The sequence below is a fragment of the Sitophilus oryzae genome, unplaced genomic scaffold (assembly GCF_002938485.1).
Source record: "Sitophilus oryzae breed Bouriz unplaced genomic scaffold, Soryzae_2.0 scaffold_111_pilon_pilon, whole genome shotgun sequence".
In the NCBI taxonomy this organism is placed as follows: Eukaryota; Metazoa; Arthropoda; class Insecta; order Coleoptera; family Curculionidae; genus Sitophilus; species Sitophilus oryzae.
Genome location: NW_022145749.1, coordinates 5,512,848 through 5,531,129, shown reverse-complemented (window position 1 = coordinate 5,531,129; position 18,282 = coordinate 5,512,848). Strand labels below are relative to the sequence as shown.

At 34.3% G+C, this 18,282-nt stretch overlaps 1 protein-coding gene across 2 annotated transcripts in view; it reads left to right on the top strand.

The window, feature by feature from the left end:
* Positions 1-18,282, top strand: part of LOC115884636 (cilia- and flagella-associated protein 251-like) — an 80,971-nt gene that overhangs the window by 51,159 nt on the left and 11,530 nt on the right. For both annotated transcript variants that reach the window (XM_030903294.1, XM_030903300.1), the window contains exons 17-18: positions 1,857-2,088; positions 5,408-5,639. In XM_030903294.1, coding sequence (XP_030759154.1) covers positions 1,857-2,088; positions 5,408-5,639 — 464 coding nt within the window. The remainder of the gene's footprint in view (positions 1-1,856; positions 2,089-5,407; positions 5,640-18,282) is intronic.

Sequence of the window (18,282 nt, the reverse complement as noted above, 5' to 3'; positions counted from 1 at the left end):
ACTTAAATCAAGGAAAATCTTTGATTTTTCTCGGTCTTAGTCCTGAAAAATTTCTTCGAGTGTCTTAGACAGTTGGAGGATTCCCATTCCAGGTTAAGGATGGAATCTTCCAGGTTCTTGAGTTCCACTTTAAGTTGGTTTCCACTTGGGGAGCAGCACAGTTCTGGTCCAGTTAGTGCAGTATTCGCTCCTTTTCTAGCTAGATTGTTTGCTCTTTCATTACCTTGTATCCCTTGGTAACGTCGTGTCTCGCTTCACAGCGAATCAGGAACATATTACTGAAGAACGACGATCAAAATAACGACAAAACTGTAAATTATTTATAATCGCCCTTAGAGTTAGCTCGAACCGCAGTAACCGCATAGAGCCATATTTCGCTCTAGACTTCGCGCTCCTAGGGTCGCGATTTCGTCGGTCACGAACAGTAGTAACTGGAACTGGTAAGAATGGTAAGTACGTAGCGTCGCGCGATCTCGACCGCTTCGTCTATCGCGAACACATATAACTGGTAACGACCTAATACCGCGACGTACTTCGCTCCAGTACCAGTAGTCGCGCGACTGCTGGAGCGCCCGTAGTGTCGAGTTTTCGTCGGTCGGGAACAGTAGTAACTGGAACTGGTAAGTACGTAGTGTCGCGCGATCTCGACCGCTTTGTCTGTCACGAAGAGATGTAACTGGTAACGACCTAATACCGCGATGTACTTCGCTTCAGTACCAGTGGTCGCGCGACTGCTGGAGCGTCCGTAGTGTCGAGTTTTCATCGGTCGCGAACAGTAGTAACTGGAACTGGTAAGTACGTAGCGTCGCGCTTTGATCGGTCGCTATACTAGACATTTTTGATCGATAATAAATATATGTTAGGTACATTAGATAGTTACAAATTAACACTTTTACAAAAATAAGAAAAAACAAAGAAGTATGGCCCAAAAAAAAGGAAATTTGTAAAGCTACTTTCAATTGATTAAAAATATAATCCCAATTAGAATCCCATTATATAGTCTGCAAAGAAAAAGAATTACATTTTACTAACATATGGGAATAAAGTAAGACTGATTTTATTTTGATTATCTGACATGAACATTTTACTTTTAACTTTTCCACGAATAAGGAATATACCTAGATAAAAACATACACGTAGATAAAGAAATTTAGCATAGGGTGTGTGTATCTCGAATAATGATTCAAATGATGTTACTTTTTTTGTTTAACCTAAACTATTTCAAAAGTAAAAAGTCTATAAGAAAATAGATAGAAAAATATAATTATCTTACAAATGTATCTATTTTAATTTAAATTCTAATGGTTATAACGTGTATCGGAAGAATATAAATCTAAATATTATTGGCAAAAATATAAAACTTATAAAAAGCTTCTTCAGTCTGAAGAAAAGATAGCTAATAAAAAGTATCGAATACCAATAAATTAGATTATTCTATATTTTTTATTTTATAGTTTTATTTCCAAAATGAAAAGCTAACATAAGTAAATTCTTCTAGCCATCTGCATGTCGTTTATTGTTTACAAATTTGGGGGGTTTATAAGTTGTTATTGTTTATGAATTTTTACGGATACAGAGATAACGGCAGGTAGAGGAGTAGGTAGGTAAAGTGACCAGAAATACCGTATAGGCGGGAACAGCGCCACTTTGGAAGCCGGAGCCTCGGCCTCGGTTACAAAATCGCGGTATTTCCCTGGACCGTTCCAGGGAAATACCGCGATTTTGTAAAGCGACCGTTCAAGCAATGCTAATGCATGTTTTCAAGTCAGAACCCAGCTATAATTTGTGACATTTTTGTAAAAAAGTTCTTATTTCGAATGAAAGAAAGTATGTAACAATAGTGCATCTGTTTTCAGATCGATTGAAATGCTACATCTACTAGGTGGAACCGAATTAGAACCATATTATTGTCTCTTGGAAGGAGGAAAAAGTGGATGGTTATTTCAGGAAATGCAGGATTTATTTTTCTATATGCAAATTTTACAGCATGAAAATATAGACTTACCCAGACGAGTATCAGATTGTATAAATTTGAATGAGATTCCTGATTTAGTAAAGACCTGTGGCTTCTATCCATCTGAATTTGAAGTAATAATTATTAACACAGCAATATTAAAAAATAATTAAAATTGTTACAGAATTTGCAACTGGTCTTAAAAATAATATTGCTACGGATTCCTTGATCCCTTTGTAATTAAGACAGGCTGAACTATTAGTTTTACTCATTAATTTCTTTGGCTAATCAGAAGGACTAATCACATTTGATATTCATGTCAGAAATCAACAGATGACTAGAACTAATTCTTTATACAAGATTTAATCATTCTAACACCCTAACATTTTGCAAAATTTCCAGATACTTTTTATCTTTGTCAAAAGTCCAAGTCTAGATATTATAATTTAACCGCTACTAACGGTAATATCCATGTAATATCTAACCATTACTTTCCGACAAATCGGAATTAGGTACTCTGCGCTGTGTTTGTCATTTTGTGGAATCGACCCAAGCTCACTTGATGATGGAGTAGGGCTCCGAAACCGGTAGTGAGAGCAGGTTGATCCACATTATGACAAACACAATGTGGAATTAAATTTCTCTATCAGCAGTTAAATGGCAAGAATTCTTATACAATTTGTTATACCGGGTGCGTCTCAAAAGTGGCTCACCCCTATAACTTTTTTATTTTTTTCAGATAAAACAACGAGACTTGGCACGTTAGTATATGACATAAATCAGGATAGGTTGACGTATTCAATTGTTTTTGATCACTTCCTGTTGCACCGGAAATGACTAAAACTTTTGATTTTTAAATGGCATCCTGGGCATTTTTTTACTTTATTCGATAGAAAATGACATTCTGAATAGAACGACATATCATACGTCAAATTTTGACATTCTCGCTTAATGAAAAATTGTATTTTAAATTTCAATCTAGAGTGCCATGGCTATGTTGAAAACACTAATTCTTAGTCAAAGAGCTTTGGAAAAATAGATTGGATCGTCTAATGTTTTAGTGTTTTGTCCTGGCCAGTTAGAAAATGCTCAAATCGTATTTTTAATAATTTCTCAATTTTTTCAAATGGAACTGCGATGGCTCATTAGCATATTTGGAAAAAAGTATTTTTTTACGAATAATTTGATACCACATACTTGGTATTTCGAGTCAAATTTTCGTTACGAACTGCAAGTTATAATGCCAAATAAACCATATGCGAAAATGTCAAAAGTTGACATATGATATGTCATTCTATTCAGAGTGTTATTTTCTATCAAATAAAGTAAAAAAATAGAAAAATACCAAGGGTGCCGTTTAAAAATCAAAAGTTGTAGTCATTTCCGGTGAAACAGGAAGTGACCGAAAACAATTGAATACGTCAATCAGTCCTAATTTATGTCATATACTAACATACCAAATCTTGTTTTTTTAACTGAAAAAATAAAAAAGTTATAGAGGTGAGCCACTTTTGAGACGCACCCTGTATACCTATACTGCAAGATATTTGTTTTCCATTTTATAGTCAAAATAAATATAGAGTGATATATATTTTTGAGAAGCTCATAGCAAGACGGATCGTATGATTTATATATATACAGGGTGTTCCATTTGAAAAATCATAATTTTAGTTCATATTTTCAAAAATATTGTTTTAATAGAAAAACAGACTACGCTACTGCATTCTACGTAAAAAGTTCTACAAGAATCAGTTTTCACCTTCTCAATATCATACATAATAACGGAGATATGGGGGCTGTCCCAAATTGTAAAATTTTCGAAAAGACCCTGTAGTCAGAAACGAAGAGGGCTATGAAAATTTTGTATACAGCATCTTTCGTTTGACAAAAAAGTGGGACAGGTTTGTGCAAACCGCATCCTCCTATCTTTACTAATAACAGAGATACCGTATGATTTCAACCAAAATGGGACACTCTGTACAGGGTGTCCCACTAAGAATAGCTCTCGGCTGTATCTCCGAAAGTATTAGCCGTAGGGGCTGCGGAAAAAAATATTTATAACTAAAGAGGCTATGGGAAATTTATGGGAAATTGCTGGAAATTATTTTCAAGTTTGTAGAACGACCGTTAGGGGGCGCAACTGCAACAAAAAATATGAAAATGGAGTTTTTACACAATTTTGCCTAGATATGGTGTACTATAAGTAATAGCTTCACAATCTTCAGTAAATTTTGAATATTTTTTGTTAGAGCCATTTTCCCTTATCTACCAAAATAAAGTGGTGGGGGAAGGTTAGATCTGTTTTTATTTAAATATTAATAACTCTGGACTGAATAATCGGAATACAACAAGCGAGGGCTCGTTTAAAAGAGCGTTGCTTACTCTATATTGTACCATATAAATAATAATAATAAGCTTTTGAACGTAGACGCATAAAATGCCAACAACTTCAACTATTTCAAATAATAGAGGCATTTTGAAAAAGCAATTAAAAGATAAAAAAACGCTGATAAGACTATCAAAATGTTGATCTAAGAACAATTTGACGTTTATACTATTACGTCAAAAGCAACTTTTTTCCAAAGACTACCATGACTTCACTGAACCATCGTTTCTTGTTCACTGTTATTAATATCTTAATTATTAAATATAACCTCTGGTATTATGGTATTTCGTCGATTTTAAAATAAACTAACTGTTTCTATCTTATTTTTTTGTTAGAATGGGCATAATTAAGAGGGCCACTGATACCGTGTTGTAAAAATAAGGTAATTAAGGACTTATTTTTTGGTATTTATTATAATTTTGCTAATATCTTCGGTTTGAAAGAAGATATCAAAATGCGGTTTTCGCTGACTTTTTAATCTTTTGCTACTGTTTACTATCAGCTAAAATTACATATATTATTGCATTTATTTTTTTTTGAAAAAACGCGCAATGTTTGTTAAATTGTAAGACAACGCCCCCTAGCGTCTACGTTCAAAAGCTTATTATTATTATTTATATGGTACGATATAGAGTAAGCAACGCTCTTTTAAACGAACCCTCGCTTGTTGGATTCCGATCATCCAGTCCAGAGTTATTAATATTTAAATAAAAATAGATCTAACCTTCCCCCACCACTTTATTTTGGTAGATAGGGGAAAATGGCTCTAACAAAAAATATTCAAAATTTACTGAAGATTGTGAAGCTGTTACTTATAGTACACCTTATCTAGGCAAAATTGTGTAAAAACTCCATTTTCATATTTTTTGTTGCAGTTGCGCCCCCTAGCGGTCGTTCTACAAACTTGAAAATAATTTCCAGCAATTTCTCATAGCCCCTTTAGTTATAAATATTTTTTTCCGTAAACCCTACGGCTAATACTTTCCGAGATACAGCCTAGATCCTATTCTTAGTGGGACACCCGGTACAATGATCTAAATATAAACGTACCTAATCCATTTTTTAAGCACGAGACGATGATGATTGACATAACATACAGAGATTTTGACGAAACTGGAGTCGTTAGGACTGAAATAAGCTTTGTAGAATTTGTGAAGTTATTTATCAACCACAGGCCTGCTTATGGTTATTCGCTTAATGACATCAAAGACGTATTTAAAACCATGTGTAAAATGGCTGATTACCCGTTACGAAACAAAATTGAAGCTGGCGATTTCTTATACTTATTAGAAAATATAGGTATTGTAATCGCAAAACGTTTTCCGATGCACGTCATCAATCATATCGATAATGACACTAAAGTCTATAAACCTGACTAAATGAAATTTTGGCCAAAATATTTAAATTTGTTGTATAATTTAAGATACCGAGCAGCTCTTCATTTTACTTTATAGAGCAAATGATTGTAACAGATTTAGATTAAAGCTGCAAAAATTAGTTCAAACCGAATTTTATTATCGCTATGTTGGTCACATTATGCCGCGATCAGCAATGTTGTCCTTTATTATTTGACAAAAATTTTAAAAAATCATAACTCCAAAATTACAGTAGCTAGCGATACGCAGTTTTCAAATTAAGATTAGGAATAATATTTGCAACAAAATTTGTAATAACATCAAAATCAGTCAAAGTCGCAGTTTTCGAGATATTAATATATTTGAGTATGGGCGGCTATACGTGCCTCCCGGCGCCAATTTTTATTACCACTTATGGCGTTGTGTACATCAATAAATGAATAACCCATAATAAATTAATAAACCATAATAACGCTTATAATAATCTTCATAATGGACTAAAGTAAAGTAAAGTAAAGATTTCAGTTAACGTCTCCTTTTTGCTGCCAGGGCTAATCTGGACGGGGCCTACTTTGTTTACGCGGAATCCGAACCGCTGTCCTCGGCCATATCATGGTCAGTGGCCTACCGACTTAGGAAGTGTCTAAATTAACTCTTACTCACGAGATATCCGATCTCATCCGGCCTCGAACCGGCGTGAATGAGCAGTGTGTATCAATAGATTTTACACTTTTCCCTTGGACAACAGCACGATACAGAGTTTCGAACCGGTCACCCGTCCACTTACCAGTATCGTCTTACGTCGCTTAACTTCGGTGTTCTATTGGGAACCGGTGTTTCAACATATAGCTAGGCCGTTGCCTAAAAAAAACAACAAGATGGCGTCTGATACGGAGTTGTGTTTTAAATGCTCCGACAATTTCTTAGTTAGTGCCAAGTTTATAAAGTATAGTTTGTGTAATAACAAATTTCATAACAACTGTGTATCAGTCAAAGATACGTGGGTGAAAAACTTTAGCGAAAATAAGAATATACACTGGTTCTGCGATGATTGTAACAAGAAGTGGTGTGCCCAGAATGCGATCATCGATGAAAAAACTCAATGACACTCAAGTTATCATTCTACAAAAAGAGATATGTTTTCTTGAGAAAAAACTAAATTTAATGAGAAATATGTCTGAAAAGTTAGAGTATACTTGTGATCTACAGAAGACGGTAATAAATAGTTACGAAAACCAGCTTAATAATATATCTGGCTATGTAAACAATAAGAACAATGCAAATTCCACGGAATGTGACAACAATATTAATAAACCAGAGAATAGTAATAAACTAAATCTTGCCTGTGGAAGTGTAGCGCAAACATCTCATACAATACTTGCAAACAATTTAAGTGAAAAGCAGATAGCTCGATCCGAAACATATGCAACCAGAGTAACTAGATCATCTGCGAGTGTAAACACTGTCAAGAGCAAGAGTACGTCAGAGCAGATTAAGTGCCCAATAACAAAATGTAATGCAAGAAGTAGTTAATCTGGAAAATAATAGAAGAGATCATTCAAAGTGGGAAACCGTTCAACGTAAACCAGGTAACCGTAAGAGAAAGTTTGTGGTAGGACGAAACGAGGCTACTACGGATATTCAGACGGTTCCTAAACATATTTCTCTCCATGTTTCTAGGCTCAAACCTAACACTAAGCCTGAAGATCTGAAGAAATATTTGATGCGAGAATTCCCAGAGGTTATTTGTGAAGCACATCAATCAAAGTATCCAGAACTATATAACTCAATGAAGGTTACCATAAATCAGGATAATTTTAGAAAAGCCTGGAACAAAGAAATATGGCCAAACGGTGCGATAGTCTCTAAATTTTTTGCCAGGAAGAGGATGCCCGAAAATCTACAGGATCCTCAGTAAACAACCAAAATATCCAATGTCCAACTGGGAATACTGCCAGTCCTGCTGGTGCTCACACATTGTCGGTGTATTATCAGAATGTACGTGGACTTAGAACAAAGACAGAGACCCTTCACACGAGTGTACTATCCGAAGATTATGACGTCATAGCTTTCACAGAGACATGGTTATGTGATGGTATCCATGATTCAGAGTTGTTTGACAAAAGGTATTCAGTGATAAGAAGAGATAGAAGAAGTGAAGAACAAACTAGAGGACGAGGTGTCCTCTTTGCAATAAAAAAGGAAATTTCTTATGAGGTAATAGACAGAAACTGTGATAATGAATGTATCCTAATTAAATTAAAACTTAAAAAGTCTATTTTATATATGTGTATTGTCTATATGAGACCTAACAGTGGTATTGATAGCTTTGAGAGATTTTTAAGTGTATTAGAGAATATTTTAGCTAGTTTAAATCATAAGATATTAATTTTAGGTGATTTTAACCTGCCATATTTTTGTTTAGGGTCTGATGATAAATGTCTCCTGATGCAACAATTTTTGAGCCTACATGATTTGAGGCAATTGAATACTGTAAATAATAGTATGGGTAGACAATTGGATTTAGTCATTTCAAATGTTGACGCGATAATTTCACGGTGTCCCCTGCTTACGGAGGATACTTATCACCCAGCATTGGACATAGAGTTGTCGTTGCAGAGGGAGCGAGAAATGAGTACGTTTGTGAGGGGCTATAAATATAATTTTACTAAGGGTAACTTCCTCCTGTTATTTAATCTTTTGAGCGAATGTGACTGGTCGGATGTATTGTCTTGTCAGGATGTGAACGAGAGTGTTAATGCTTTTTATAAACACATGTATGGATGTTTGGATGCCTCGATACCCAAGTACATGGTAAGGGACACTTTTCGGGTCAGAAGGTATCCTCCTTGGTTCACCTCGGACTTGGTTCGTATGACTAGAAGGAAAAACCACCTACATGCTCTAAAAGCTAGAGGTAGAGTAAGTTTGTCAGATATTAATGAATTTAGATCATTAAGGTATGATATTAAAAAACTGACAAGATTAAATTATGCCAATTATAAAAAAACAATTAACAATAATATCAATAACGATCCCAGTACCTTCTAGTCATTCGTGCGCAACAGATCACATTGTGGGGGTGTGCCAAGGAGGATGAACTCAGATAATGGGAACTTGAGAGATGAACAGAGTATTGCTGATGCGTTTGCGCAATATTTTCAGTCTGTATTTGAACCAAATACCCCTGTACATCAATTTTGTCGTTGTGAGAGCGGCTTTCGTTTCCCTCAGGTCTCCGATGATGACATTCTATCCAGCATAAAGACCTTAAAGCCCAAAAAACAACTGGTCCTGATAATATACCTACTTATATATATAACGGATGTGCTAGTTTTCTGGTCGCCCCTCTTAAACATATTTTTAATTTAGCTCTGAAACAGGGATATTTTCCTGACAAGCTTAAAGAAGCCACTGTAACACCTATATTTAAAAAGGAAAAGAGGGAGAATGTTCACGATTATCGACCTATCAGCTTACTAAATAGTCTGGCTAAAATATTTGAGAGAATTATATATAACTACATATACTCATTCGTATCTGATAGAATTTCAAAATATCAACATGGTTTCCTGCCGGGAAGGTCAACAGTTACAAACCTATGTGTGTTCTCTGAACATGTATCGAAGGAAATATCAAACCAACAGCAACTTGATGTCATATATACTGACTGTGCAAATGCTTATGATAAGGTGAATTTTTGTGTTATGATTGAAAAACTGGCAGATCTCGGGTTATCAGGTGAGTCGCTGTGGTTTTTAACTTCATACTTAACTTCGAGAGTTCAAAGAGTTAAGATAGGTAATCTTTATTCCAATCAATATGTTGCCACCTCCGGGGTACCCCAGGGCAGTATATTAGGCCCTCTTTTGTTTTTAATCTTTGTTAATGATTTGCCTGAGAGTCTGAGGGTGTCTTTGGGGCTCTTGTTTGCGGATGACTTTAAATTATTTAAACCAATTAATAACATTGATGATACTAGGGCTCTCCAAACTGATTTGAACTTGGCTCTGGACTGGTTTAAGGAGAACAAGATGCTTCTTAATACTAAAAAGTGTTGTTTCTTTTTTCCGGAAGATCAATACAGTCATTGAAGACTACTACATTGGAAATTGTGAGGTGTAAGGAAGTTAAAGACCTAGGAGTGATTTTTCAGGACAATTTTAAATTTAACAATCATTACAACTACCTGATTAACAAGGCATATAGGATTCTTGGTTTTGTTATGCGTAATAGTAAAGATTTCGATATACAATCAACTACAAGACTTTATACCTCTCTTGTAAGACCGCATCTTGAATATGCGTCAAATATCTGGCTCCCAATTGTTACATTCGTTGTAACGAAATTGAGAAGGTTCAAAAACGTTTCCTTCGTTATATTTACATTAAAAGAAACAACATGTATCCAACAATGATCTCTTACAGATCAATGTGTGTTGGAAACATTTCATTTAACTTCGCTGGCCTCTAGGAGAAGGACACATGCTGTCATCTTTATATATAACATTCTTAATAATTTAAAATATGCTGACTGTGCTCTGATTAATAGTATCAAATTTAGGGTACCAAAGATTAGGTTGAGAGTGAGTGAGTTTAATCTTTTTTACATTGAGGGTGGAAGCCCCTCGCCATTCACGTTTATGCTCACCATTTGTAATGATATGTTGTCTGGGAACACAATTCCCGATATGTTTAGCATTAAGTTTGGCGAACTAGGCGCATCTTGTTGGTGCATCAGGAGACAAATCTGGTGTGATAGGTTTCATTGTTTTTTTTATTGCACATCTTATAAATTAAATGTTATGTACTTTGTTACTTATTTACTTTATTTATTATTATATATACTTTATTTTATATTATTGCTATGTACTTTTTAGTACATGTCTAGTTTTAAGTAATTGTAATTGTATTTGTTTTCTTTAGGCCTTTGCATGTAGCTACCTCAATAGGTGTTTGTAATGAGTAAATAAAATAAAATAAAATAATGGACTAGTTTTTGCCAATATGTAATAAGTAAAATAAGCAATAAGACAAATAAATCAATTAATCACTAAAATATTAGTTATTAAATTAAAAATAAAACGTAAAACTCTTTAAAAAAGGATATAATAAATATGTTGTTTGTCAATTTTAAATTAAGATTCATCTCATAAATCCATCACAATCTAGCAGCGATGTCGCCATCGCTTGTCACTCAAAGTTGATCATGTGCATCGGAAATTGTTTTGCGATTACCATAGTGGATTACTAATTCGTCCAATTTATACAGGGTGTCAAAAAATAGTGTATCTAACTTTGGTGGGTGATTCTACAGATAAAAATAAAACAAAAATTTCCTATGAACATATGCCCTAAAATGCTTGTTGTGGTCCTGGGTTGGACCACCGTTGTCACCAATCTTGTAGTCGCTGCCACCAAATGTTGTAGTTCTCTATTTGACTCGTATCACCACTTGTGTTGGGAATGTTATTATTTATTTTTTATAATTAAATTCTTACTAATTGGTTATTACTTTTTATTTTTAAATTTTTAATACAAAATATAAATTTTAACTAACAAAAATTCAGCAATCTTAGGTCTATGAAAGAATTTGTATGAATGTCTTCCGGTCCCTTCTGCGACCGTGCTTTTATGAGAATGCCCGGTCCGAAAATCCACGGGCGTAGAGTAAACGCCACGAATGTTTGGGAGTGATTCATCGCTGGATGAAGTTAGAATCGACACGCGCGCTATCATTTTTATATTAAAAACGTAAATTTTAAAAGGCCCGGTCTAATCATCTGCCTGCGCTCCTCCTACTTATTCTAAAATGTTAGCGTGAGTGACAAAGACGATACTATATCGCGTTTCTTTGATTGATTGATTCACATTGGTGTGCTTGCAGTGCGACCAATGGGGCATTCCAGTTTATATTTATAACAAAATATATGTTTTGACAAGATTTTGACAGTTAAAACAACAAATTACAACAGATTATATATTGATTGTTATATTATGACTTCAAACACCACGGCACTGAAATTAAGTTTTATGTGACCTTGAACAGATTAGTTCACATAGTTTACCGTTCTTGAGTTCACATGGTAGCGACCGATGAATCACTCCCAAACATTCGTGGCGTTTACTATACCTACTATTTCTTAATAATATTTTATGATAGGTTTGCAAAGGGACAAACATGACTATTTCTTAAGTAAATAGAAACCAGACAACGCGTCTGAAAGTAAATGAATTACAAAGGAAAACTAAAAATGATGCAACTAGTTAAGACTATTTCATCTTAAGGCAATGGTCCTGTTTATTTGCGTCACCCATCTTTCTGAGAAGAATAATAAAGTTAATGGTATATTTCGTATCTTAAACTCTTTAGGCATAGCCGTAGTATAAGGGTAAAATTAATATTTTATAATAAACTTGTAGAATATACATATAACATATAACCATATTAAATGTATGTTCACAACATGCTTTCCGAAGAAGTTACAACCCTCGAAATATTAATTAAAAATAATACATTTTATTTAAAGTAAAGTAAAGATTTAAAGTGAACGTCTCTTTTTTTGCTGCCAGGGCTAATCTGGACGGGGCCTACTTTGTTTACGCGGAATCCGAACCGCGGTCCTCGGCCATATCATGGTCAATGGCCTACCGACTTGGCAAGTGTCTAAATTAACTCTTACTCACGACATATCCGATCTCATCCGGCCTCGAACTGGCGTGAATGAGCAATGTGTATCAATACATTTTACACTTTTCCCTTGGACAACAGCACGATACAGAGTTTCGAACCGATCACCCGTCCATCCACCAGTATCGCCATACGTCGCTTAACTTCGATGTTCTAATGGGAACCGGTGTTTCAACGTAGCTAGGCCGTTGTCACATTTTATTTATTTTTAAGAATATTGGTAAATCGTTTCTCCTGAGACCTCAGTGCGGATCTCAGAACTCGAATGGCCAGATGCTACGTCTTCTCTTTGTTACTCTATGGATGTGAGAGCTGGACACTGGATTCACAGACCGAGAAGAGAATAGAAGCCTTCGAAATGTATATATACAGACGGATGCTGCGAATCTCATGGGTACAAAGGATCACCAACAATGAAGTACTCCAGCGCATGCAGAAACAAAAAGAGATACTGAACACCATCAAGGAAAGAAAAATGCAATACCTGGGTCATGTGATGAGAGGTGGTAGATACAAAATACTGCGCCTCATAATAGAGGGCAAAGTGCAAGGGAAAAGATCAGTAGGAAGACGCCAGAACTCATGGCTAAAAGATTTGAGGAGATGGTTTGAACGCTCGTCTGCGGAAATCTTCCGGGCTGCAGTTTCCAGAGCCACAATTGTCATTTGGATCGCCAACCTTCGGCAGGAGAGGGCGTGATAAGAAGAAGAAGTTTCTCCTGAAATTTGGTACTCTTACACACATTTTAGCAAGACGTATAGACTTTAGCAAGACACAGGTGGCAAGAAAAGAATGGACAACAGATGAACCACAAAAATTACAGCATGGTACCCACGAGGAATTAAGAGACCTAGTGGAAGACCAAACCTCAGATTGTGACGACTTTTCTGTCGTTACCAGAATAGAATGAAAAAAGAATCCGTTGCTCAGTGTTAGAGGAAAGCTGGGTTCGTAGGTAAGGCTTCTGACTCACAGTGACTTTCTAATGTTGTTAAAAAATAAAAAAATGATAATATATAGGCTGCAGAGATTTTAATATTGATGTTAAGAATTCAAATAGGTATGGTCAAAGACAGTGAAAAGGGCGCCACTTACTTTGTTTATGAGAGTGGTAAAGTAAGAAACCAAAAAGGAAAATACGATATCACAACATAGCTAAAATAAAGTAATCAACAGCATTAAGGGTCTATTATGTTTATCAGGAATAAAAGTCAGAAATAACTATCCTACATTAAACATTTATTGAAAACGAACACAAGTATCATCAATTAGTCACAGTGGTCCCAATAAAACCGCAAGTTATTTTAAATAGATTCGAATTTGGTAACTGTATTCTTTGAACTAAGTAAGCTACTTAATATAAAAACAGGTGAAATTTATGTATGTCTCAATACGATGATGTTTCGAAACATGTCGTGTACAAAAACCTTTAAAATGAATACGTGTTAATAATTTTCATATAGAATATGATAGCTAAGTAAGAGTGTACTGTACGAATCAAATTATAACTTATAACGTTAAATAAAAAATAATTTTGACTACAATATGTGGGATAAATAGTGATAATTTACCAGGTTATTAAATCTGTTGTCTCAAAATTATAAAATAAAAGCGTACCTTGTGTATCAAACTTAAGACTTATCTGTATATAGTTTCTTATGATGTAAACAGGTAGGTAGGTATTCTCCAGACTAACAGAAGTGGATGCAGATGACTATGGCAGGAGAAGTCTTCGATATCAGCCAAAAGAACGATTGTAATGTCAGGAACACTGTCTTAAGGTCTACATAGGTCCATACAAAATGAAAGTGGGTGAAACATACAATAATTACTGCATTATTACTGCATACCATGTGGTAATTACTGAGTACCATGTGGTAGTTACTGAGTACCATGTGGTAGTTACTGAGTACCATGTGGTAGTTACTGGTCTGAAAATCAGCTTTACATAAATATATTCAAACCATATGCCGATCCAAACCAGTAATTAAATACTCAAATAAACGAAATAAAAAACGGAAATAAGTAATAATCATTCCAAGAAGAAATCAAACAAATACGATCTATACTTTGGATTGCATACTTTACAAGGTTTTCAAATTTCCAAATCGGATACCCATGCAATGGAAATCGAAAAGTGGATTCAGAGTGCTTTTCACTGGAAAATTTGTCGGACGCCGAAACACGCGTCTTCTTCAGATCCAAATTCCCAGAAAAAAAACCTTCTTCTCAGTTTCAGAACCGAACCACCTTTTCACCACAGACAAAATGAGAGAGAAAAAGAGTGATATCATATGATCGAAATCATTAGAACAGAAAATCGCAATCCCCAGCGAAGTGAGATTCGGATAAGTGAAATGCAATTAAGGAAGTTTGGCATATAGCAAATATATGGCGCTAATAAACAAGACAAGTGAACTGTAATAAATGAAGTTTGACATCTAGCGAATAGATGCGCTAATAAAAATTAAATATCGAGACAAGTGAGCTGCAGAGATATGGAAGTGGGAGAATGAGCTTCGACGAGTGCGCATCCAAATTTTTGTCGACGGCAAGATGGCAGACATCTTCCAGGTCTCGCTGTCACTTCCCCTCTTTAATTGACATCTGTTTGTTTTGTTTTTTTTTTCGTTTGTGTTGTTATCTAGTTAAAATTTATTATTATCTCAATTATTCTAAACACTAATTCAAAAACGCTTGTTGTATATTGATTGTCATAGTCATTCTAAGAAAGCTAATACGCCGGGAAAAATGATTAGTTTTCATGTGTAAGTTTATACAACATAATCGTGTTTACAGATGATCCAAATGTAATCCATGTTTATTTTTAGTTTTCCTAAAGGCGATTTGTAAAAATCGTGATTGTATTTGGGAATGGTCAAAAATAAGTGTATGATGTGGCCATTTAAAGAGGATGTTTTTATTACGTGTGGAGGAAGAAGATACTTGGAATCAATGTTCGTGCTTCTGTAAAACAGTGCACTCTTATAGTGTCCATAAAAGCACAAGTTCAAGTGTACCAGAAATATGTCAAATAAAATTGGTCCTTACTTGACAAGAAGATTATTTGGAGGAAAAGAAAACATAAGATAGGGTATTTTAATCGAACAGCGAAAATTTAACATTTTTATTGTAAAGTTTGTTGTAGGTAGTTGTAGTTTTGTGCTAAATATTTCTAACATTAGCAGCAGCAGTATTCAGAGTGTCAAGAGGAGGAGAATTCAGTTAATTAGATTTATGCACAGTTACAGGTATGAAGGCTTTTTCAAACATAGTATCGAGTTCTATAGTCAACATTTTTAGTATTCCTACAACTGTAAAAACAAGGAACATTGGACTGAAAAAATGGCAAGATTTATATAGGAAGAAGGGTATTATGCCAATAAGAAAATTAAATCTGTAGGCAGAAGTTTCTTATTTAAAAACTGTTATGGGGCATATATTAATTTGTATCTGTGCCACAAATCACTGAGAAAAATCATATAATATTCATAATTGTTAACGAGATGATATTTAAAGAGTGTTAAAAATGAGACTATTAGTCATGAAGCTTACAGTGTTACTTTGTTTCAATATTACACTTTTATTCTTGTAAAATCTATGATGAAGTTCAAAAGCATTTTGCAATGGCCTTAAATTGTGAGTTGTGAGCCAGGATTTATAGTAAAGGTATTTGATGCAATGAAACTTAATCGGTACCTTCCAGTATGTATTTTAGTAAGGGGATTGTCAATCCCATGTTTTTAAATAGATAAAATACAGGCCAAAGTTGACAATATTACAGTTGAGAAGAAACTATTTTATCTTAAAAAAAAATTTCTTAAAATTCTGAGATCATATAATCTAATTTTCTTAATAATAAATTAGGTATATGTACATACAGAATTTTGTTATGGACAAATAAGGATCGACAAGCTTCTTTTGTGCAAAAAATAAATGATTTTTTCTAGTATTACGACAAACCATAATGTGTTTTACAAACTTACCGGTAACAGTTTTTGTTTATAATAAAATATTTAGGAATAATTTGGGTTGTTTATCAATATATTAATGACTTGAATTTTGACAAATCGAATTTGTATCAAAATAATTTTACGAAATATAAAATTGATGTTCTATTACAAGATTGAGTTTTTATTGTCGACAAAAACCAGGATAAATACTAATAATAATACCCTTAATAAAATCAATGATGTTTATGTATTATGAAAATATTTGTTAGAGGACATGTTATGTAACAGTTTTTGAAACATAATTTGAAGGGACGAATAAAAAAAATAAAACAAAAACATATTTTTTCTAGGTTTATATTAAAAATACAAGGTAGATAATCATCAAAAATAATTATGAACCAAATGTTTTTTATGAATATACAACTTGAACAAAAAGTTGTTTAGAACAATTTTTACCAAATTTGCAAAAATTTTAAATTGAAACGCGTAATTCAGTACAAGTAAACATGAAATATTGTAAATACTTATTTAATATCATTTCGAGTGTTTTACGACGAAAAGGTCATCTGTCCGTAGCGTCTTTTGTCAGAATATTCGTATATTTAGTGTATTATATACCAATATTGTACGCAGTTTTGAAACTGATAATTAAATAAATCATATTAATGTTAACTAACCATAATAAATGATAGAATTTCACTAAATTTAAATTGCCCCCCATATGGTTGAAAACAGCAAATTGATATTTGATTACTTATAGATTACCACCTATATACAAAATGACAGGAAGACCTGGAATATGGCGCCCAACTTGATTAGACCTTCTGCGCATGTTGACGCTCATTCTCTATCCCTTCTATTTCTCTGGTGAGCTGTAACAAATGGAGTTTGGTATCTTTGGCATCTAGCAAATAGATGGCGCCAATACTAAGAAATTTAAATAAAACTAGATTTTTAAATTCAATTTTATTAAAGGAAATAAAAAATGCTACAAGATGGGACCATGATATGAGGAAGTTAGCAGGGATAACTTGTGCCCGCATAGCCAATAATAAAAAACAGTGGGCCCGACTACAAAGAGAGTGTTTAAATATGTAAGGGAGGCTACACCTTTGGACTACATCATAATAATTAGAAATGGTTTAATTAGCTGAGAATGATGATGATGATGATGACATATTTTAATGCCAAAGCGAATAGCGATTGTGAAAAATTTCGTATAAAGTTTGATTCTCACTATACCTTCCATATCAGCCACCTTCCGTTGGCCTTCCGTTTACATAAAATATTGTATCATGTAAATGAATAGGACAATGCACACTATCCGATCCGTTTCCCCAGTGGCGTGTCGTATAGGGGGCCAGGGGGGGGCGAACGCCCCCTCCGCCCCTATGCGCTTGGCGCCCCTGGCGCCCTTTGAAGAAAATAGAAAAACTAAATTTAACGCTAAAACAAACGGCGCCCTTCCGTGCCCTGAGCTCTTCAAGATAAAAAAATGACGTATATATTTCTCACATTTTATTTTTGTTTTTTAACTTAACTTAAATATAAGCAAACATTCTTATATTTAATAATTTAAATCTCTAATGAAGTAGGCGTATATACTACGTACGAAAGTTTCCATATGGGTTTGAAACTTGAAACTACGCTACTGCTAGACCATTGTCTATAAATAAAAATACAATGGCTAGACATAACGTTGCACCGGCGCGGCGCCGCCAAAGAAGAAGAGGAAAGCAGTCGCGATAGAAATAAATTCGGGGAATCACCGACCAAAATATAATCGATTATAATGAAGTGCTGAATAAAATTAATATATTGTCCAATCGCACTTGCAAAAGGTTAATATCAACTTATGTACAGCTGCTCATATGAGTACTGCAGTAAATATAGATCTCAAATCATTAAGAAGTGAAAAATATTTTGAAAATTTTTAAAAACAG